Source organism: Alexandromys fortis, unplaced genomic scaffold (genome assembly GCF_014885135.2).
Source record: "Alexandromys fortis isolate MF-2015 unplaced genomic scaffold, M_Fortis_MF-2015_v1.1 scaffold_132, whole genome shotgun sequence".
NCBI classification, from domain to species: domain Eukaryota; kingdom Metazoa; phylum Chordata; class Mammalia; order Rodentia; family Cricetidae; genus Alexandromys; species Alexandromys fortis.
The window spans coordinates 1,853,341-1,877,213 of NW_026068055.1; the positions used below are offsets into that span (position 1 = coordinate 1,853,341).

At 35.5% G+C, this 23,873-nt stretch overlaps 1 protein-coding gene across 2 annotated transcripts in view; it reads right to left on the reverse strand.

Annotated features, from left to right (window-relative positions):
- The window catches only part of Edil3 (EGF like repeats and discoidin domains 3), a 415,229-nt gene that overhangs the window by 87,228 nt on the left and 304,128 nt on the right, over positions 1-23,873 (reverse strand). For both annotated transcript variants that reach the window (XM_050119861.1, XM_050119860.1), the window contains one exon: positions 23,582-23,766. In XM_050119861.1, coding sequence (XP_049975818.1) covers positions 23,582-23,766 — 185 coding nt within the window. The remainder of the gene's footprint in view (positions 1-23,581; positions 23,767-23,873) is intronic.

Below are 23,873 nucleotides of genomic sequence, written 5' to 3' on the forward strand. Positions count from 1 at the left end.
CTTCATCTCCGAAGAGGTTGCAACCCACAGTTTGAGAACTACTGCTCTAATGAATAAAGGGAATATTGGTGGAGGCATTTTCTGTGTGCTTCTCCTGCGTGCAGGCAGTAGGTCAAAATATTGACAGATTAAAAAGGTGCCAACATTCAAACTTACACATTTTAGAAGAGTAATTGCTTGTGTATTTTCAAAATAGTTTTATAAATTTTGCTAACATGAGAAGAGCCTCACATTGCAGGTGCATAATTATACTTGTCATTGAACACAAACACAGATGCATACGACTAAATTAGAAAGAATAATTTCATTGAGGAAACAATGGCACTTATTTCTCCTTTCACATTTTTTTGGCTTAAGAAAATTCGACTGATTATCTGTTTGTTTTCCAAAGGCTGAAGGATGTGTTCTCGTGCTCACAGTATTAACTCCTTAAATCATGTAATTGTAGCTGTCATAAGGGGAAACTGCTTTAGATCATGGAGTAGTTGTCTTTGGTGCCACCATAATAATAACCATATCATCAAAAAAAAAAACTTTGTCAGGAGTCTGTTCACATACACACACAAACACAGAAGAAAAACTGCCTCCAATCCATCTATTATGGCTCTTACTGCAATTTAGCCCACTGAACAAGGGAGGAATTCCATGCATTGCTTACACGCCATTGATATACAAGTCACACTCATGGATGTTATGTCATTATGAATCTATATTAGCCCTTTGATGTAAGGCTAGTCTCATTTTGAAGATGAAGAATCCTTAGATGGGAAATGTGCACACATAACCATCAAACATAATACACAGAGCTAAAATTTAGAGCACAGGGATCAGAATCTAGTCTTTCTACCACTCAATATACCCCGAGAAACCCTGGGAAAAGGTGGCCCCAACAATGACATCAAGTCACATCAATCCTAAAAAATACAATTGATCTATTTATTCTTTGTACTTACAGTTTGGGAAGATAGATTTATTATTAAAAGAAAGGAAATATTTGACATTACCTTATGTTATAAACAGTAAGACTATATTGAAATTATGTTGAATTATTAAGTAAATAGTTGGAAAAGACTAAAACTGAGTCACATGACAGCATTCTCACTAGTGCTAGCTTCTAATCAGAAAAATTTATTTGAGCATCTAGGCAAATCAAGTTTGTTTTTTTCTTTACTTCCCCCCCTTTTTTTTTTATTAGTAAAGTTTGATCAACTTAGGAGACCAAGGAGTTAAATTCACGCTCATGGTACTATAGCAACTAAATCTCAACTCTTAGGAAAGATATCATTTATTCATTTATGAAAAAAGGACAATTTTATTTAGATTCTTTGCATGTTTTTCTAGAGAAAGAGTTTATTTTTCATGTTAAATTGCTTGTTTTTATTTCTTTGTTAAAGCACTGAAAAATAAAATCAATTACATTTTTAAAAGATGATGATATCCTAAAATTACTTTCATTTAATTCACAATAAACTTTGTGAAATGGTTTTTGAAAGAGCATGCTTCATTGATAAACAATTTCACTAAAAATTCTGTTTTTCATTTTATAACCATGTTATCACTTTATAAAATGAAATGCAAATATCACTTTATAAAATGAAATGCAAATACACTGTTTAGTACAATAAGCTTCCTGTGACATTGATATTAGCTGAACTTCTTGCTTCTCAATCTTTTCGGGATTTTTATTGTGTGATCAACAGATCTACACATTGTTTTTTTTTTCTGAAACATTTTGAAATCATACTTCTAACTCCTTTGTGGAGATATAACCAACCCAAGTCAAACTTAAGGCATGTATTCTAACAATCAATTCTCAAAATTCTTCACTGAGTCCTATGCTAGCTCTCTTCTAGATCTGCACTAGAGTCTTAGAATGTACTAGATTATACATTGTTCATTCTTTCTAATTTATATTAAATTTCTAATTTATAGCTATCTTTATTGTGGATGAAATTTTCTAGGTTAGAAATTTTGTTTTTTACTTCACCTCTGGACTCAAGAGTCCAGTGCTAGAGTTCATATGAAAAATATCCTTTGAAGCAAATGCAATACTTAGATGGTATTTATTAAAATATTCAAATTTAGCTAAAGACATCGTATAGTTGAGGAGTATAAACTCAGTTGAGTGAAAGCCAGTAATCACTGGGACACATTTTCCTGAATAATGATGGATGGAATCACTTAGTATTCAGGAGACCTGTCTCCTAGGTTTTTGTCCATGTTGGAAACCATTGCCTTCTTTGGGTTAAGGATGATTATTGTGACACTATGCTTCTAGAGTTCCTCCGAGTCAATTTTTACTCTTATACACAATTGTAGACATTATTATTTCTCTGAACGTAAGACAAGGGATCAATTAGAAAGGCAGACCCATTGTGTGGCATTCTCTCTATTTTGAAAAGAAATATTTAGAGTGTAGAAGGGGCAGACCATCTACCCAGGTGCCTGAAAAATATTGATGGCAAAGACAAAGAACCTAGGTAATTTGTAGATTTTTGAGGAAATCATCACAAATAAAACTTTTTAGACATTTCATCAGAATTCAAAGTTTTTAAAATTTTTGATGTTACACTTCCCATGTTTCTCCTTTTCTTCCAAACTCTCTCATACATCCCCTGTTCTCTTTCAACCTTATAGCTTCTTTTGTCATTAATTGTTTTATATGCAAATATGTATATAATATATATTACTAAATGTTTCCTCCTTAACCTGTATTATGTTGCTCATATGTATATTGTCAGAGGTGATCATTTGGCATTGGAAAACCAATTGGTGTGCCCGTCCCTTAGGAAGACTATTTCTCTTGTTCTCAGCAAACCTGTATTTTGTCTAGGAATGAGGCTTTGTGGGTTTTCTCCACCTGCATTCACATCTATTGGTGTTATCCATGTTCAGCTAATGTTTAGGCAGTCATGTTAGTGAGACTTCATTGGTGTAGCTTTGACATTGCTAGGAGACACAGTCTTCCAGCCAACTCCTTGATTCTTTGACTCTTACAATGCTTTAGCTCTCTTTTCCAGAACAGTCCTGTCACCCTAGACGTGGCTGTGTTTTGTAGATGTTTGCATTAGAACTGAGATCAACAACACTGCATTTTGATTAGTTTAGCTTTGTGTAGTGGTTTCTCTCTCTGTTGGAAAGGGAAATTTCCTTGATAAAGGGTGAAGACTATCTGTGCCAGGCAACAAAAAGTTTAGGAAGTTATACGCCTTGCAAACTAGTTACTGTTCATCATAGACAGAGGAGTCACTAGAAGACATGCAAGGATTAGAATCTGTCAAAATAGCTGCTCAATACAGTTGCAAAATTGTAAACTTTTAGTTCTGGAGAATCTGCCCTCCATTAAAGCACTCTCATTCTATATTGTCTCCCTTTCCAGATATTTAGTCTCTTCTTGTTAGGTAGGCGATAGATGCCTCTGACAGACAAGATGGCAGACCCTGTGAATGTGTACATTCATGCCTATCCTGCTTTCCTAACTGGGTTTCTTTATCTTAAGCACTGCAAGGTAAACTGTAAGGCGCTTTTTGTACTCGCAATTATCTCATTCTGCTCAGCTGAGAACTGTGGCATATGGCAGGGCAGGTTGTGCGTGCATGAAAATAGATACTCATCTGAGTGTCAAGATGGTGGTGAAAAGCTCGCTAGCCTCTGTCACTGAGGTGTGCACCTTGATCAGTGGCTCATGCAGAGGAAGGGCTGAATTTAAACACATGCACTTCAAAGACCATCATCAGGGAAAGCCACTCCTGTTTGAAGATGTGATGTGCCTTTGTCTCCTGGGTAGAGTACTCCAAATGAAACATGAAGCTTTTGGATAAATAGCATTAATCTATAGAAGTAGCAATTGGCCAATTTAATGCTACTGTTCATTTCCGTTTCCTTTCTAGTTCTAGTTGCATAATGATTAAATAGAAAAATGCAAGGAAGATTTAATAGATTTTTTTTCTACAAAACAGCTTATCTGTAACTTCAAAAATTAGGCAAACATCTCCAATTAGAAAGGAGGCAGTAACAAATAAGACAGATGTCTGTAATATAGTTCCACTTATTTAAAACAATAAAAACTATCTTGGAAAAGAATTTATTAATGCTATTTATAATAGGGTTTCTGTTTATTAAAGAACCCCAGAGAATAAAATTCCTATATATTAGAGATAATATGTTTTCTATATTTAAGGCTTATTTGTATTTTAATTCCTGATGTTATTTATAAATATAATTTCAAAGTGCCTTATTTTTAAGTTGCTTTTTTTTTTGTTTCAGGAACTGAGTAGTTGGTCTCCAGTTATGTTAAAAATAACTTCATGACTGAACAAGCAAACAGAAACAACCAGTGTGTAGAACTTTCTAAAACATAAAAGAGTTCACTGATTATTTCTTAGTCATTTGTTATTCATACTTCTTGCTGGTTGTGACATTTGACATGTAGAGAAGGGCTGAGCACCAATACGAGAACTGAGCTTAGATGAGTTAAGGCAGAGAGGGTCCAAGCTACATTATTCTTTTTTTCAATTTCTCATCTGAGAGAAAATTATTGGCTCCAACCAATAGCTTTGTGACCTCCTTCTTCAGTTCCCCCAAAGTTCTTTTTACATAAGCTTGCCATACCAATACAACTTCCTTATTTTCTCCCACTAACTCCCTCCTTCCCTATGACAATTCTGGTACAAAAAAAAAAGTATCTTAAATAATATCAACAAGGAAGATGTGGTGTCTTCACTGAACGGTATAGCTCTGGCCAAAGATTACACGAGTGTATTAGTAACTCCTTCTTATGCTGGGCTACCATGACCAAGTTAGTGCCTTTACAGAACAAGGAAAGCTGAATAAAACACCGAATAACAGGTATGAGTTGGTGGTGATTGTGGATCTCAGCATTTCCTCTTCATACTTAAACAGAGCTCTCACAGAAAAGTCAGAATTATAAAGATTTAGAGTATATGAAATTATTAGACTTCAATCTGAGCACAAAAATATCATGTTTTCTTTTCTCTGTTTTTTGAAACTTGTGTGTGCACTCTGTGTGTTTGTGTGTGTGTGTGTGTGTGCTCACACACGTGCATGTAGCATGTGTCAGAGCATTTGTGCAAGAGTCAGAAGACAACTTGAGGTGAAGTCCTCGCCATCCATCCTGGTTGAGCTAGGGCTTGCTTATTGTTCACAGTGGTCACCACCTCAGTAGCTGTGCCACAAGGTTCAGGAGAGCCTAACTCTCTCCAGCACTCATCCCACACAACATTGAAGGATCCCTTCAATTATACATGAGTATGTTTGCAAGATTCCCGGATTCAGGACTCAGGTCATCATGCTTGTTCAGTGAGCACTTTTCTAACAGAATTCTCTAACCAGCCCTCTGAAGGTATAGTCAAATGATCTTCAGTACTGCTAACTTCTAGATTATCTATCAGTGTTAAGGAGACAGAGCTCACCCAGCATATGTACATTCTCTGGGCATCATATATAAAACTTTATTTATGTAATTGAGTTAAATCTTCCTATAGTCCAAAGAAAATGGCATTTACTGTATTTCATAGATGAAGAAACTGTTTGTAAAGGAGAAAATATGAAGATGTGAGCTCAAATTGTAGAGGTTATCAGCTATTTAAATAATATGAACCTGCTATTCCTCAAAGAAAGTAAACACACACATCTTTAGAGACTTCAAAAGTCATTGAAAAATACTTTCTACGAACCATAAACACAAGAGGCTCAGAATATTTAACTCAGAGGTGTTCCCAGCAATATCAATCCATTCCTGAGATGGAAAATGCTACACTGAATTCTTTTTTATATTGAAAGAAACTGACAATAGAATTTAACATTTAGGTGGATATGTAAACATAAAAGGTCCCTTCCCAGTTGTTGGTACAGCAGAGACAGAATTTTTAAAAAATCATATGACTCATCTTCCTCAGAAAATAATGGAGATTAATAATTTAGACATAAAAATCAATTTAAGAATATGTGCTCACATGTTAACCAACTATCAGTGTTTCCAACATCTATTCATCTGGGGTAGAGCACAGTGTAAAATGGTCCCAGGCAAACAATCCTACTAGAATCACTATCTATTAGCTAAACATCACCCCTATGTTAATGTCCTTGCTTTTTTTTTAACAACTAGATATTACAAGAGGAAGAACATGGATAAGATTGATGTATTCAGCAAAATAAAATAGCAGAGTCCTAGTTCAATTTTAATTTCATATAAATCAGAATGGAGTTTTTTTAACGAATATTACTCAACAATATTTTGGACAAGATTATCCTAAAACTTATTCAACATTAATTTGAAATTCAAATTCAGCAAAGTTTCTTGTATTTTTATCTGATAACCTTAAAAGACAGAAGATGTCATGTTCGGTATCACTGAGCGCTAAGTCATTCTGAAGAATAACACAGCAAAGTAGTTAACATTTTCAAAGCAATAATGCTCTTCAAACTGTACACATGTAACACCCTTAATCCTGAACATATCCATATAACATAGGCAGTACAGTCCCTACTTAGTGAATAAGGGTATTGCAATAGTTAAAAATAGATGCAATTGCTTAACTATGTACATACACCCTATAACTAGGAGAAAAAAAAAACCATTTGATCCCAGAGGAATCTGCAGTGGAATTTAACACACTAACCATTATATTGTGCAGTTGCTTATAAAATATATAAGTTCACTTAAAAGGATTCTTCAAAATTAAACAGATATCAGCTGTTTAAAACAATATCATTGAACACATTTTCAAAGTTAAATGCATGTACTTTATATTAGACCTTCTTAGATACTGGGAATATTCATGACCACTGTTTAGACAATTTGTCATTGGGAAGGAGCAGCAATATGTCTATGTCTATTTAGATTCTGTCACACGCAGGCCCGAGAAAACCAGAATTACAGTATATATACCCACTTTCTAATGGATTTTATTTTATTTATATTAAATGTGTATCTTTGATAGACTTTATTTTCTCTAGAGTCAAAAATAATTAAATTTGTTGTTTTAATTTAATAAATGTCAATCAACATAAGCCTGAGTTTTAATAGTCAATCATTTTTAATTAAATATATGTAAATCCCATCAAAATAGTTGCCTATAAATAAGTATCTTTTAAAAACTTCATCTGTTATGAAGAATCCAAGTGTATTTGTCCCCAAATGCACTTTTCTGTGTGTAGCAAACACCAATAACATGAGCATCTCAGAGGATGGAGCTAAGAGCATTTCAGTAGACTCCGATGCACACGTCCTTTAACCAAACTTGGAGCAAATGCTTTTGACACCCAGGATGTAAGCAGATACAAGCAGCTGTTGGTGTGCTTTCTTCCCCTGAGAGCTTTGAGCTGTCTTATTTTTAGAAATGTCTCTATTTCCCATTAGAAAGTTTGAGGCAGCTGTAGAAACATACGCATATATACTTAGTGTTGCATTCTGAAGTGCTTTTAGCCCCATTATCTCGCGTCACAGCTCCTCCCACATCATCAGACATATGTCTAACGGAACAGATGGGTCTTGTGGTACTCATGAAGGGACATCAAATCTGGCAGCCATAGGGATTAAAACTCCAAGGTGCTTTTCATGCAAGAAAGGAAGGCTGAAGCCTCAGTAGGTGGTAGGAAGTTAAAAGAAGGGAAAACAAGAGTGACTCCAGTTTTAAGGAAAGTATTACTCACTGTTTACTAAGAAAGGTTGGTAAACCTCGTCATTTGAGAAAGAATGAAACCTTTTATTCACTTACTAACAGCACTTGTCTTTGCTACTTGTGTTATATAAACACTAGGTATAAAAGCCATTCGAGACAGATACAAACTTGAAAACAATTACTGCAAGACACTCATCTGCACTGCATTTTAAAAATATAGAACAAGTTGTTAATCGTGATTCTAGGTAATTATTTCTTTGTTTTTCTCTTTATCATGCTGCAAACCCTTGTATGAGAGAATTTATATAATATAAAATATTCAAATGGGCACAGGAACTGTTTTTATTGATTAAAAACTTAAACATATATATTTCTCCTTTTTTTAAAAAAAAATTCTGATTAGGGCTGGAGAAATGGCTCAGAGGTTAAGAGCACTGGCTTCTCTTCAAGAAGTCCTGAGTTCAATTCCCAGTAACCACAAGGTGGCTTACAAGCATTTGTAGTGAGATCTGATGCCCTCTTCTAATATTCAGGCTCTACATGCAGATAAGTAAATCTTAATAGTAATTTTAAAATTTATGATTAAAAAACAACCAGCAATAGATGAAAAGCACATGGAAAAATGTAAATCTATTATTCAACAAGCTGATGACCGACATGTTAAGGATGTAAAGTCTCTAAGAGATACATGATATTTTTATAGGTTAGAGTTCCTGTTACAGAACATGTGAAATGTGTCCTGAAATAGGTATTGTGTAATATTTCTAAGTTGCTTTTCAAATTGAGCCACATTATTTCATAACTGATGATGTGTATTCATACTATAATAAGAATAAGATATTATATATGTGTGTGTTTATGTAATATGTAAATATGTACATATATATCAGAGAAGCATCTGACCATGTGTGTTTGGCTGAACCCAGCTTTTGAAGCTATTACCTGGGATAGTGGATTACAAGTGCTCCCTAAAACAAACCAGTCAGAAAAGATGTGAAAGCTGCTTCAGTGGCCTACATTTTCCCAACAGCAATATTCTTTATATAAATGTATTTTATCTTGATATTGATTGACAACTAAATAATTGACAACTAATACATGTATACACATACATATGTATGCACATGCATGCCTTCTTATAAATAATAAAAGAAAGAAGCATAATAGAATTACCTACACATTATAGTGTCATGATTTGAAATAAAACTTAGATCATCTAAGACAACCAAACCATATGAATTTAGTCCTGGAAGCTTGTTAGACAAAGAACACATATCTAAATTGATGCATATGTATATTTACACATGACCAAGTTGCAAGAAGAATGCAATTTATTCCTTCTACTTCTTCTGTTCTATTTTAAAACAAACTGTACTTTCCAAATATTCAGTACCCAATGTTTACTAATACTTACTGATGTTTACTAAAAATAATAGCATATATAATTTTAAACATAGAGAGCAACCAATTAAGTGAAGAAGCTAGATCAATAGATATACAAAAAAACTGTCAATCATGATAAGTGGCTGGGGCTCAGCTGTTCAGGACTGGTCAAGTGTATTACCTCCCCGAGAAAAGCAGTCACCCCACTCACAGGACAACTCGATAAACACTCTGGTAAATATCACTGTGTGAACTATTATGTGTGATGTCCCCTTTGCATGAAGTCTGGCTGTCCTGACTCGTAACCTCATTACCAAACAAAACCTATTAGCTCACAGGAAGTGCTGCTGCACAAATAAGATCAGCAGTTAAAACTGAACACAATTTTCCTTGGGAATCTTTACAAATGCTCATCTGATTCCAAATATAATTCTCAAGGTCTAATTTTTACTCACTGGCTTTCTTTCAACTCATTGCTTTAAAGGAGAGAAGTTACTATTTTATTATTAGGAGTGATAATGAAAGCATAACTAGTGTCACAAAATAAAGTTTATTTGCATATTTGCATGAGAGCTTGCACGCGTGCGCGCGCATACACATACACACACACACACAAAAGTCATTTAATGTCCATGATCTTTAAATCAAAAATGGACCTGCTGAACACACTTTTAATAGTTTCAATCCTGCTATTCATCTTTTCAATGGATTCAAACACTGCTTATCAACAGAAAAAGAACCTCCATTTTTAGTTTTGCTTTTTTCACGGCTTTTTGAAATTCTGCAATGTTTGTGTATAAATATTCTCTTCAGCTATGTTTTGCTTATTTCTATTGTTTTCTACTTGGGTAGTAGAGAATTACTTTGATAGAATCATGTTATAGCTATTTTAAAGATAGTTTGTAGTAAAGTAAGGTCATTCTTTAAATTCTTGTATATACCAAAGTATATGGGTGTTAAACATTAGAATAGCTATTTCAGAGCTATGTCTTCAATAATAGATTTTTTTTTTCTTTTAGGACTTTTTAATAAGTATTTTCTTTAAATGTGAGATCACTAATGGTAGTATGCATTAAAAATCAGGATACTTCTTCATATTCAGAATTAATACATTAGGGCCCAATGGTCACTTGATCCGTGAAAAATCCTCCTTCACCCTTCTGTAAACCAATAGTGTAGAGACTGAGAAGCCAACCACTTTTTAGCAGATATCAATTCTATGGCCAAGAGATTCTTTTCAATCAGAAAAGAACTAAATTAAAGAAGACTTATTTAATTTGGAAGTTTAAACTCCATTTCTTTCTTACACATTTCTACCAAATTAATATTAAACTGATCATCTGTGGGGTAAGATGCTATCAGGCAAAGGTTGACATTAAAATTGCAGTCCTACCATTCTTTTAATTTCACTAATTCGGTTGAAATATTGTGCAGATGACCATAAATTAATGAATTTCATATACAATAAAAATGCTTTCTCTGTGTCAGCATTTTTATTGCTAACAATCATTTTTATTTTATTGTCATTTATTAACTTTGATAGATTTATTTCTACAATCAATTTGTATTTCCATAGTCACCAACAATAAAGAATATACTTATAAAAGGTGTATACTTATATAGTCTATTCACTGTCAGCAACTTCTCATACATTATTTCTAAATAAGTTTTTCAATCAATCTGAAATCCTTCCATTATTTTTCTTCATATTCTTAAATCATACCAAAATGAATCATATTTTATAATTTACTAGATCATGATATGAGTACTTTCATTCCTGGTTGATTAAATATTTTCTGTTCCTGCTGAATCAGTTGGACCACTAAGATAATACATGTTAGGGAGAATTACTTAGCTGTTGAAAGTTATTGATAAAGCGCTTAAAATACATGATGGTTCAAAAAGTGGAGTTTCCTTACTGAACATAGAAAATGACATAACATGTACTTTAAATTGCTAATTTTTTTTACTATTTTTGAATAAGAGTTGAAGTATCTGTTAGATAAATAAAAGTTTTATTTAATTTTATACTTATTTTAAAATGTATTTATTTTATAGACGTCAATCTATGTCATTTGTTGACATTACTCATAAATTTCTACCTATCTAAAAGTATATTATCTTACATTTCAATGTGTTTCTTGACATTTTACTTTGGAGAAAAAAGACACAGAGAGAGAGAGAGAGAAAGGGAGAGATAGACAGACAGACAGACAGACAGACAGACAGACAGAGAGGAGTCTTGTTTTACTTTTTGTGGGAGTCCATAGAAGTGGGTCTGCTCTACCTTGACTAAAGGTCAGAGAGTTCAGACCTATTCTTGCTCCTTTAAGGTTATCTGCCTGGAGGTTTGACCTAGGGTGTGGCTACATGATGTTTTGATATTAAAAAGTTAATTACTTTGTTCTTTGTGTTGGTTCCAACTTCTCAGTAGTTTACCCTAAGGCACTATCTGGTTCTAAGAAAGACTACAAGCTGAGACTACAAAGACACCACCCAGGAAGAGATCCCCTCCCCCAAAGGAAATTCCTAACTTTCCAACAGTAGTAGATAGGACCACCTGCTAGCACACACCCACTGCTTTTTACCAGGATACTCGTAGACAAAAGTCAGCCAATGAGGGGTCCTAAACCTTAGAAATCCCTCACCCCCACCTTTTCTACTATAAAAACCAAACTCTGAGCTCAGGGGCTCTCTTATCACCCCAATATATTGGATACATGGAGACCGAGTGTTCAAACTTGTGTAAGAATAAAGGCTCTTTGATTTTATACACAGGACTCTGTCTCTTAGTTGGTTTTGGGATGATCAATCTCAGTTGATCTGGGCAATGTAATGATCTGTCCTGTCCCTTTAAGATACAAGCAACAGCCCCCAGCTTCCAGTCCCCTTTATCTCNCTCTCTCTCTCTCTCTCTCTCTCTCTCTCTCTCTCTCTCTCTCTCTCCTCTTCTCCCCTTCTTCCCTTTCCCCTCTATAACCCACTAAATAAATATCCAACCTCACTCTGCATGGTGTGCCTATCTGTCTGTCTCTTGCCTGCTGTGTGGCTCCTTGCCTGGGACCAGCTGCTTTCAGAGACATGTGGTGTGGTCTTGTGTTGTGCCCATCCCCCTGCCTCTCCTGGAGGGATTGGCTTCCCTGTTGAGGTCTTTCACTCACCATGCCTGGGATTTTCTGCCCTGTACTGCAAGCATTTGTGGAACTGTGCCATTGTGCTGTCCCTGCCTCCTGTCTGGCACTGGCTGCTCTTGGGACCCACAGCCTGCTGCCTGCCGTCACTTTGGGAGCCACTCTGGGACCTGAAGCATTTTTACTTAAATCATAACAGGTGTAACACTTTGCATCCTGGTAATGTAGTCTTGCCTTCCTCTTCTTTGTTGGTTTGGAGTATATAAAGGCTATTAGAAATAAACACGAGATGATTCTCAGTATTTATAGGCTGCCCTGCTAGCTATATTTGTTGTCTTTTGTCTATTTATTTCTCAATCCTCACTCTTCCCCACAAGAGCAGATGAATATCTCGGGCCAGACTAGACAGATGGTGCCCAGCGTGGGGCTTGGTATGAAAGAATAATGTGATAGAGACTTCAGATGACTAAGAGACACAAGTTGTAAAGTAAAAAGCTAGTGCTTGAATAAATAGTAAATGTGGAAATATGGTGACTATATCGCCAATAAAATTGTAAATAAAATTGTAGCTACGGATCAGGGTAAAAGAAATCAACTGTCTGTAGAATTGCCTAGAGATATTTTGAAGGCCAGAGGGGCTCAGGTGCAGTGGCGGCAAATACAGAAATTTTTAGAGTTTGTAAATAGTTTAAACTTCCTACCTCCTCCCCAACACTGGTGGCACAGTTGTTGACATGTTCAAACTGCCCTGGGACTCTAGGAAGCGAGAGTGCAACCCCTCCCATGCTCCTGATCAGTCTGAACTGTGGGTACTGTGGTCTGGGAGCAGCCTCCACTACGGATCAAGCAAGGGAGAGACAATGGTGGGCTGCATCCTTAGGGAGCTGCTGGCCCACCCAGGCAAACATCTGTGAAAATGCTAATGCTGCTTGTCATCTAATGGGAGCTTTGCAGCCTAGATTAGATTATTTTAGATTTAAAGGATTGTGTATTTGGGACATATGCTGTATCCTAAAGAAATTAAGCCTCAAAAAATTGGAAATTGGAAAAGATAGCTTACAAACTTTGAATGACTTTCAGAAATTATTGGGAGATATTCAATGGCTCTGACACTATTTAAAATTGCCTGTGAGAGATTGGAGTCCCTCAATGAGATTATTAAGGGGATTAGTGATCCCAGTTCCCCTAGACATCTTACAGATGCTGCTAAACAGGTACTGGTTCTGGTGGAATATGTCATATAAATTCAACAGGTACATTACATTGATTATGATCAACTTAGGCAAGCGTATATTTTGCCTACAAGATTCAATCCTGTGGCAGTATTATAATGGTCTGCTCTGTTCCTTTAAAAGACAAGCCATACCCACTCTTTTCCCATCCTCAAACGCAAGCTGATCTTCAGCTAACAGCCTGCATCCATCCCTTCCTTTTCATCTCCCTCTCAAAAAGGTAGCTTCTGTCTCTCCCCACTTCTTCCTTTCCCCCTTCTGTCTCTCTCTGTGTGTCCCTCTCTCTGCTCTTCTCCCTCTCCCTTTTCCTTCCATAACCCACTAAATAAGTATACAACCTCACTCTGCCTAGTGTGCCTATCCCTCTGTCTCTCACCCTCCACATGGCTCCCTGCCTGGGACTAGCTGCCTTTGGAGACCTGCAGCATGGTCTCTTGCTGTGCCCATCTGTCTCTCCTCACTGCCCCCTGTGGCCCACTGCAGCCACTTGGGGATTAAATGTTCTTGGAACCCGCTGCCTGCCCTCACTAACGGACGTGTGGTGTGGTCTCATGGGCTGCAGTTTACTTAATTCATTACAAGTGTTATGGCTGAATCTTCCTGTTTCTCCAGTTAAGGTCTTAAACCCTTATTTTGAAGCAGTAGCTTGTTTGGTACAAAAAAGACTGGATAGAATGTAGGTGATAATTTATTAGAGAACTTAGTGTGATCAATATTCCTTATACTAGACAACAGGTTGGTTGGTTATTTCAAAATAATGATTCTTAGGCAATTGCATTTGCTTAACTTTTAGGCCAAAACTGATAATCGTTTTTTAGCTGACCAGTTGTTGCAAGTTGCACAAGTTCATTCCTTTATTTTTCCTAAAACTGTAATGAAAGATCTCTTAAAAAATGCCTTGTTAATTTTTTCAAATGGTTCTTTTAATGGAAGAGCAGCATATGCTATTGATAATAAAGGATATGTAGAACAAACAGATGCAGCTTCAGCTCAAATACTTAAACTGTGAGCTGTTGCTATGGCTTTCCAACTTTTTCAAATAATAAATTTAGTTTATATACTGACATTCATTATTATATTTTAGAGCTGATCAAGTCATAGAGCCCTCCCCCCTCTCCTGCATTGGAACTAATGATAGTCAAGTTAGTATACTGTTTCATACAATTCAAAACACCATTCATCAAAAAAGTCATGCTTTGTGGGTCATATTAGAGCACATTCAAATATTCCTGGTCTATTGACAGAAGATAATGCTTTAGCTAATAAATGTACTTGGTTGATTACTTTATCTCAAGTTGAGCTTGCTCAGCAATTACATTCTTTACCTCATCAAAACAGTACATGAGAAAATGCTTGTCAGATTGTTAAGCAATGTGACATATTCCGACAGTATTAACCTGTATCCCATCTTGTAGTAAATCCTCGAGGTCTGCTTCCTATTCATTTACGGCAAATGAATGATACTCATGTTACAAAATTTGGCAAATTAAGGTATGTGCATGTGGTGATCAATGCATATTCAGGTTTCTTAATGGCCATTGCACAAACTGAAGAAGCCACTAAGTATGTGACAACTAACTTAAAATGCTTTTCATATATGAAAATTCTTAAAATTGTAAACATGGATAATGGATATATTAGTAAAGCATTTCAGCAATTTGGTTCCCAGTGAGATATTGAACATGAAACAGACATTCCTTATAATCTTCAAGGACAGGGAATTGTAGGGCATGCCATGGCTCCTTGAAAACACAACTTCAAAAAATAAATAAGGGGGAGTTTTACCCCTAGTCACCACATAATGCATTAAATCATGCTCTTTTTATTCTAAATTTCTTTCCTGTGAGTCAGTCTATCACAGATAGATTTTGACATGATGGCATCAGAGCCACCTTCACTAAAGCAAAATAGAAAGGCCCTTGTTCTGAATTATGGAAAGGATCTGACCCTGTCTTAATATGGGGTTGACAGCATGTTTGTGTTTTTTTTTTTTTTTTTTTTTTTTTTTTTTTTTTTTTTTTTTCACAGAAGGAAAGTGAAGCTCGGTGGTTGCCTGAATGTTTGGCCTGATGTATGGGAACAAAGGAATGCCAGGCCCAATGACATTATTTATGCTGAGACCCCCGCTTCAGGAGAGTTGCAATGAGATTGCTGACCCTGTGTTCTTGACTGTCTGATGTCAACATTTTTCAGTCTGAGAAGAGGAGATTATGGTAATGGTTGGTGATTCCCAACTTCCTGATAGAACTGATGTACAGAATTCCAGACCTCTGTTAGTCCTATTTACTTTGAAGCTGGGCCAGGAAATTGACAAAATGTTTGACTGTGTATCTACAAAATATCTTGAGACACAAAAGTTAACTTCGTCAGTATGTTGTTCAATCTGCTGTTGAAATGGAGGACCTAACAACTGGGACCTCAAAAATATCCCCTTGAGGGAAAGGGACTTGTTGAAGCAATTGGGCATGTTTATGGAGGCAATGAATGACTAAAGCCCCCATTCAGCATATGAAGAAGAATGGCATAAAAATATTGCTTCTTCCCAGGGACTGGAACAGTTTAAACACATCTTTGAAAGTTTGTAGCAGCAATACAACTGGACTATACAGAGGAAAATGACCCATAGTTCATTTATCTCAGAAACTTTTTCTTGATTTTTAATTAGAACAAAGTTATGAGAATTGTAATTTGACCAACTGTGTATTTATTGCTAATTTTCATATTAGAATTATGGTATTGACCTAATAATACTTTTACTACTTAAGTTCGTAATGAAGACGTTTCTGGTTTAGAAAAGGTTAGAGCTTAACTGAGAAAAATTTGACATAATGCTAATGAGTGTTTAGATTTGATGTTTAATAAGACAAAGCTAAAGACATCACAGACCAATTTAAAAAGGCCTCCCATCTTGGTACTTCTTTACTCCTTTATTATAAGGTACTGTGGCCATAGGAGCATGTATATTGCAAAACATGATTAGCTTAACTATGATTATCTAGTTACTTTTAAACTCTCTGGATGGAAAGTTGGCTCACAGGTGCATGGAATCGAGTTATGCATTATCCCTTAACCCTTTATGAGAAGAGGCTTGTAGTCAAAGATTAGGTAAGATCTTTTTTCCATCCAGGCAATCTAAGACAGAACATGCATGACAAAATGTATGTATCGATTATGGGTAAGTCTGGAAGGTTGAAGAAGACAATGTAAGACAGGCACAGTTGTCTGTCCTTTGTCAGAAGTGCAAGTTTTATTAAATATTTTAAAAAGGGGGAAACTGTGGGAGCTCACAGAAGTGGGTCTGTTCCACCTTGACTGAAGATCACAGAGTTCACACTTAGTTTTGTTCCTTCAAGACTATATGACAGCAGGTTTGATCTAATGTGTGGCTATTAACAGAATGTTTGGACCTAGCTTGTGGTTACGTAATGTTTTGGGTATTAAGAATGTTATTGCTTTGTTTACTTTTCGTATTGATAAAGAATTCTTTTGCATTCCCCCTGCTTTTTGGCTTGGAGTATTTAAGGGTTATTAGAAATAAACGTGAGGTGAATCTCAGTATTTACTGGATGCTCTCCCAACTTTATCTGTTGTCTCTTGTCTATTTCTCAATCCTCATTCTTCTTCCAAAGTGCAGATGAACATGTCACGCCAGCCTCAAATTTTTTTTCTGTTACTGTGATAAAACATTTTGACTAAACACAACTTGGAGAAGAAAGGATTTATTTGGCATAAACTTTCATTTCACAGTCTATCATGAGTGGTCAGGGCAGGAATATGGAGGCAGGAACTGAAGCAGAAGTTATGGTGGGATGCTTCTCAGCCTGTTTTTTTTTTTTTCCTTTTTTTTCTTTCTTTTTTAAATATATACAACTTGTGACCACATGTCCTGGGGACGCACTACGTACAATGACAGTTTCCCTCCTACAGGAATCATTCATCAAGAAAATGCCTCACAGTCTTGCCTACAGTCCAATTGATGCATATATTTTCTTATCTGAGGTTTTACCTTACTAGAAGACTCTGTGTTGTGTCATGTTGACAAATGACCAACCAGCACACAATTCTTCATGTTTTATTATAATTGGTGGTGCCTAAAGATCATATCTTGATGTTATACAAACTACAGGAAGGGAAACAAGGGATTATTAGACACTAATTAATTTCTCTTGTTTTAGCTGAAAATCCTTCATTCCTTTTGACTATCTCACTAAAAACTAATCACACAGTCTCATAGAGTGATTTCTAAAATACAAAAAAAAAATGTGATTGAAATTAATTTTTATTACTTCTAATTTTAATTTCAAGAATTATTTTATATTATGAAGTGATAGTATAATTACATAATTTCCCCATTTCCCTTTCTGTTACTTGCATGTATGTTTTTAGGGTTGATCAGTTGTTTTTGGATAACCAATCGGGTTCTCTTACTTGGGGAAGACAATTTTTCATTCTCAGAATTACTTAGTTGCCTATAGCTCTTTGAGTGGGTTTGAAGACTCATAACCTTTTTCTGTCCACTTTGGGGATCTTGTCCTTGTTCAACTCATGTTCAGGTAGTCACGTTTGTAAGGCTGTATGGGTATACATTCTGACATTATTAGGAGACAGAATATCACATCAAACTTCCTGATCCTCTTGTTCTTACAATCTTTCTTCTCCCTCTACCTAAATGATCCCTATTTCTTTGATGCATGAGTTGTTTTAATGAGGCAGCTTAGACACAGAAAGAGCAGAATTGCATGTTCTTTTTTGCCTGAGGCAAAATGCTTCAAATATGCTGATGTGAGTAGGTATTGTGGAATAACTTCAGGAACCAGGAACATAAAGGACCCATTACTGGGGTGGAGGTTGGTGATAATACGGAGAGGAATAGCAGAGGATACATGATCTGAAATGAGGAAATGGGAAACATGGGGAGGCTCTAGTTATAGAGGAGGAAAACAAATACAGAAAATATAAGAGGAAAGTAAATAATAGTAAGGAAATCTGGAAAAGTCTTAAGGATTCTTACTTTTAATGAATTACCTACAAAATGAGCTATAATATACATAAGTATGTTTATAAATATGCATAATATAATTTAAATCAAATTTTCTCATCTGGGCTGACAATGCTTCCTCCAAAAAAACAGAGACTACTTATCCAAAGCCAATACCAGGAAAGAAGCTGTCTTTGAGTTGTTGGTCAGAGAAATTCAAGAGACAACCCCAGTGTTGGAAGTTCTTATTGCTTAAGACTTTATGCACTTCAGACCTGGTATCCAGAGGCTCCTGAGTTGCAACTTTCCTGAATAACTCTTTCCCGCGGAGTAACTTTCACAGTATCAAAGGCCATTGAAACTTCCAAAGGAGGCAAACAACAAAGAGCCCTACCCAGTTTGATGCCTATGAGTACCAACTGTGGCTAGCATGGCATGGTAATTGCAAGGGTTAAGTGATAGTACACGTGCCGTGGCAGTAACCAAAGCTCACTATTTAGATTGGATTTAAGACCCACTTAATATGAAAGAAATCATGCCCAGTTCTGGATAGCTAGTCAACTATCCAGGGCTAGTGAAATCATGGATCTTGGAGGAGAACCTGTGACCACCATGTCACTAAACCAGCAGAATCTCTAACTACATTCTAAATATGTTTCACACTAACACACAAAGTTAAGTGTGATCCTCACCCCCATTGAGCGAATTTCTCTGTAGCAAATGGAGATCATTATAGAAAACTACAACTAATCAAATGTGCAATTGAAGAACCCAGTGTCAATTGTTTTTTTTCTCTTTCATAGGGTAAAATTTTTGATAATCCAACTGTGTGTGAGGAATATCCATAAATCAGGTATTATTACTATGTGCGCTTTCATTTATGGCAACAATGAGAGTTTTGGGAAGCAGAAAATATACTTTTGTTTTGGCAAGGTTCTAGAGCCATCATGATGGGGCTTTTGGTACAAAGTTTGATTATTTTATCAAGTTTGGAAGAATGTGCCACAGCATGCTAGAAGACTATATATTTAAGAAGTCTGAAAAATTCTTCCATTAAGGTTGTCTGTGAACCTAAGGACACTTCTACAATGCTGAGGTGCATCCTTCCTAAGGATTTATGATTAACAATAATTCAAGAAAGCTTATCAATCATGATCTTCACACATGAAACAGTAACATAGCTTATCATCATGAGAGTTCCAGACACTGCTATATCACAGAAGACTCAGACAATAGGATTAGAATACTAATAAGCATTACATGGAAGTTATGTTTAAAACATAGGAATTCTTAAAGGTATACACAAAATTCTCTCTAATAAATCATAATTAAATGAAAGATATTTGGCAGGATTAACTTAGAGTACATTTCATTTACAAATATTATTAGGTTAGGTTATAACAAAACATTAAGCTTGAATAAACCTCTTCTATGTGTTGCTCATATGTGAAAGTAACTTTTTTAAAAAATTAAGAAAATAATTAACAATGAAGAAAGATAATTCAGATGACAGAATGGCTTTCCTCATGAAGAGCTATTGCTCATGATTTATTGCTTATATTTTAAAACACAAGTAAATTAATGATTTCAGAAAACTTGTTTAAAAATAAAAATTGGCCTTTATGTCAACACCTCAAAATCACTGTATAGACTGTTTTGTATAAAATATTAATCATAGTTTCAACAATACACTATACAGCAACCATGCTAATGGTGTACAGATAGGTTGCATCCTCCCAAGTAGAAGATATGGAAAAATTGTCATATCCTGGAAGTTTTTCCTTGTACAATGTCAGGAAAATATATAAATAAAAGAAGTTGTCAGTTTATTTTTCCTTGGAGAGTTTGGATATGTTTTGACACGACAAAAATTAGATATCCACATGAAGAACTAGTCTCAGAATTGACAGAAAATATGTCATCAAGAGAATAAATCGATGCCAGTGTGCGAGAGCCTTTACGGAGACAGACAGGTTAAACAAAGTGATGGATGGAAGCTGGCTATGAAAATCACATCTCTATTTTTATAAGTGTATTTGTTTCATTTTTATCTTTCTAGAGAAATTTGCCTTTAGCCATTCCTTTATGTGTATATTTCTAGAATACATCCATCTGCCTAAGTTGCTATTTGCGTGTACAATATTTTGCAGTACTCTGCATGACATTATAAATCATGAATAAGCTTACTTATAATCAGATATATTCTTGGGGTAACCTGGATCTTATAATTTTAAAATAATTTATAGCCAAATGTCAAAATTTATTTATCCTTATTATTGTTAATACTAAGAAAGGCAATGGACATTGTCCATGGTTTATGCACACTAGGAATTTGATGTGTTTTAAAAACTTGATCTTTGATAAAAAATTATATTTACATATATATATATATATATTTAAAATCTTATAATTGTGAGGGTTGCAGTTGTAACTCAATAGAAAAATATGTCTGAATTAATTTGATACCTAATACAAAAAAATATTTGAAACTATTATAATTGTCTGTTTATACTAAAAATCAAATATATACTCTACAGTCAAAAATGCATTGTTTGAATTTCATTTCACTTGAAATATCTTTTCCATGCAACATGCCATTATGAAGTATCACCTGCATGTCAGTATTAATTATTGTATTTACTTAGGGTCTGGAGTACAAGCTGAGAAAATAAACAGACTGCCATTCCAATATGGCAGACATTCTGAAGCTAACAACCTTGCACTGGATTATAATTTTGAATTTGCTTTACATTACTACAGCAAAAGTATTACTGAAAAGATGGTAAAAACCAGAAGTCCTATTTTCTATAGTTTCACTTCCTCGAGTTGCAAGTACTGATAAGTAACCCAATTCAAAAGCATTAAGAAGAAATTCATGAAATAAATATTTCACAACTTGTAAATAACAATTCTTTCTGAGTCTTGCCATGGGATATTGAGCTGTCCTGTTTTGTTCAATCCACACTTGAATTATCTCTTTGTTCAATGGCACTGTGTGTGCTACTTGCCAATCAGTCACTAATAGATGTGTTGTTTATATAACCTATCATTATGCTGAAATGATTTTTTTCAAGTAAGTTTTATTTTACTTCTAAATTGCACGCAAACATAAAGTCATAATGCAAAGGAGGCACTAAAGCACAAAACAAAGATGGATTAGATTTAGCTCTTTCACTAATTGACAATCCTGCAAAACATATTGGAAAAAAATTATACATGATTCAGTATGATCTATGACTTTGGGCCTCTGTGGCGGTCTTAGAAGGGATCATAATCTATGACAATGTGAAACTAGTAAACATGGAAGAGATCCTAGGTCAGATACAAGAAGGGCATAGCTCATGGCCAAGCCTTTGCACGGACAGGAACATCCAATGTCACCCTGATGGATCTCGTGTCAGAGGCTGATGATTTTGTGTTCTCCCTTTCTCTCCTAAGAGTAAATTTATAACAGAAGAGTGAGAGACAGATGGAGGTAAGTGTGAGGAAATTAAAACGAGTGTGCTAAAAGATGAATGAGGACAAATCAGGGCAAGATTTTTGGGCTGTATTAGGGATTTATATTTCATTCTCGGGCCTAGGGAAAACAACTGATCAGTTTCCAGCAAGAGTGAAATAAAACTGCATTTGCATTTTAGCATACATTCATGAATATGCCTCCCAATCACGCTCACAAGTTACGATTAGAAAAACAGATTTTTTTTTTTGAAGTATAGAAATCGAAACTGGGAAGATGGTTAATAAACTTCAGAATGCACCCAAGAAATAGGGGTGGCAATTCAGATCAAGAATTGGTAGGATTGAAAGAATGGTAATAATTTCAAGATATCCTGGTCTCCATTTTAGTAGCTGGAATCACTGACATTTGCTAACTCAATTAATATGAGCCTATGGAGTTGGTAAGAGAAACATCAGTGAGAGGATAACCAGTAGATAAAGGGCCGGTGCTGGGAGAGAGCACTTAGCAGCATCCGGCGAAGGAAAACATATTTGGTGTCATGTTCGTAAACTGAACGATGAATTCTAAGAAACAAGTGCCGTCTTCAGAGCCTGAAGAGGACCGGAGCTTGAGCACGTGTGATGCTTCAGGGTTGCATGACACATAATCACTTGTTACAAAAATGATTTAATGTACTGAGGAGTGCTACCGGCTAGCTAAGAAAAGCAGGTTGGATAACCAAGTAATATACAGTAAACACACCCAAACTTTAAAAAATTGTAACAGAAAATCATATATAATCACCTATGATGTTTGTAAGCTAAATAAACAGTCCAGGAAAATTTAAGGTGACTGTAGGGAAAAAAAGGTATATTCCCAATTGAGGGAATATAATGTGACTAAACTAGTGACTAAACTGAAAAAGAGCATTGGAAGTTTCGGGTGACCTTGGCAATGACAGATGTGGTTGGTGAAAGTTAGCTTTTGTTGTTTTAAGTACTTTCATGGTTTAGAGACATACCACGGCTTCTCCCAGGTTTTGAAACTCATTAATAAAATGTAACATCAAAGTGCAGCCCTGGCATATGAAAGAAACTAATCTCATTATGAAATTGAGCCATCGTGGTTTTTGTTGTCACAGAAGACAGTAGAAAGACTATGTATGTACAAAGGTATACCATAATAAAGGTATTTCAAGAGGACTATTTTAAAATGAATCAGATATAATGTTACATCAATTGCAAGTATCAACAGACTGTAGAATCCACATTTTTTAATGAATTAATTAATTTTTTGGGGGAGAGTGTACTCAAATTATCCTAACTCTTTGCAACCAGAGGAAAAGGAATACTCCGTCTGAGTCATCACATTATAAGACTCTCTGTAGGTCAGTGGCATGAATTCAGTGTTCTTTCATCCTGATGTTAATTGTCAATATTAAATAAAATACAAAACATCAGAACATTTAAAACTTAGCAAGCAGATTGTCTCAAATTTGATCAGGTGATCTACAGATTTGATCAGGTATGTACAGTGTGATCTGGTACAATTTACCCAGCCAACTTGTCCACAGCCTGCATCGGTATACCAATGCTGAGTAAAGAAAGGCCAGAGATATGATTTCATAAGTTGTTTCTATTTTTCCACTTTGGAAAAGTCAAATATGAAAGCCAATTTAAAGCAATATAAAATAATGTTTCTGGCATTCAGCTAGCCACTAGGAAATATTTTACAGCACAAGAGTGGTAGGCAGTAAAATAGTCTCATGCCATTACCTGTAACCACTGTGACTGGTCGTTGTGGCCAGAGGTCCAGGCATTTACTTTGCCTTGTTTGTCCAGCCGGGCTTTCCTTGGTTCCCAAGTGAACATGTCCATGTTGAGTGTTCTGAAGACGCTGGAGGCCGTGATCTGGTAGTCTTGTATATGCCCCGATTTCATCCCCAAAGGTTCTGAACAGCCTGGTAAAAGAGAAGAACTCTATGAAGAAAACAATTGATCATTCTGGAACTTTTCCTTGTTCATTTCAGAGTGGCAAGAGAAGACAGAAAATAATGCTATTCGTTCT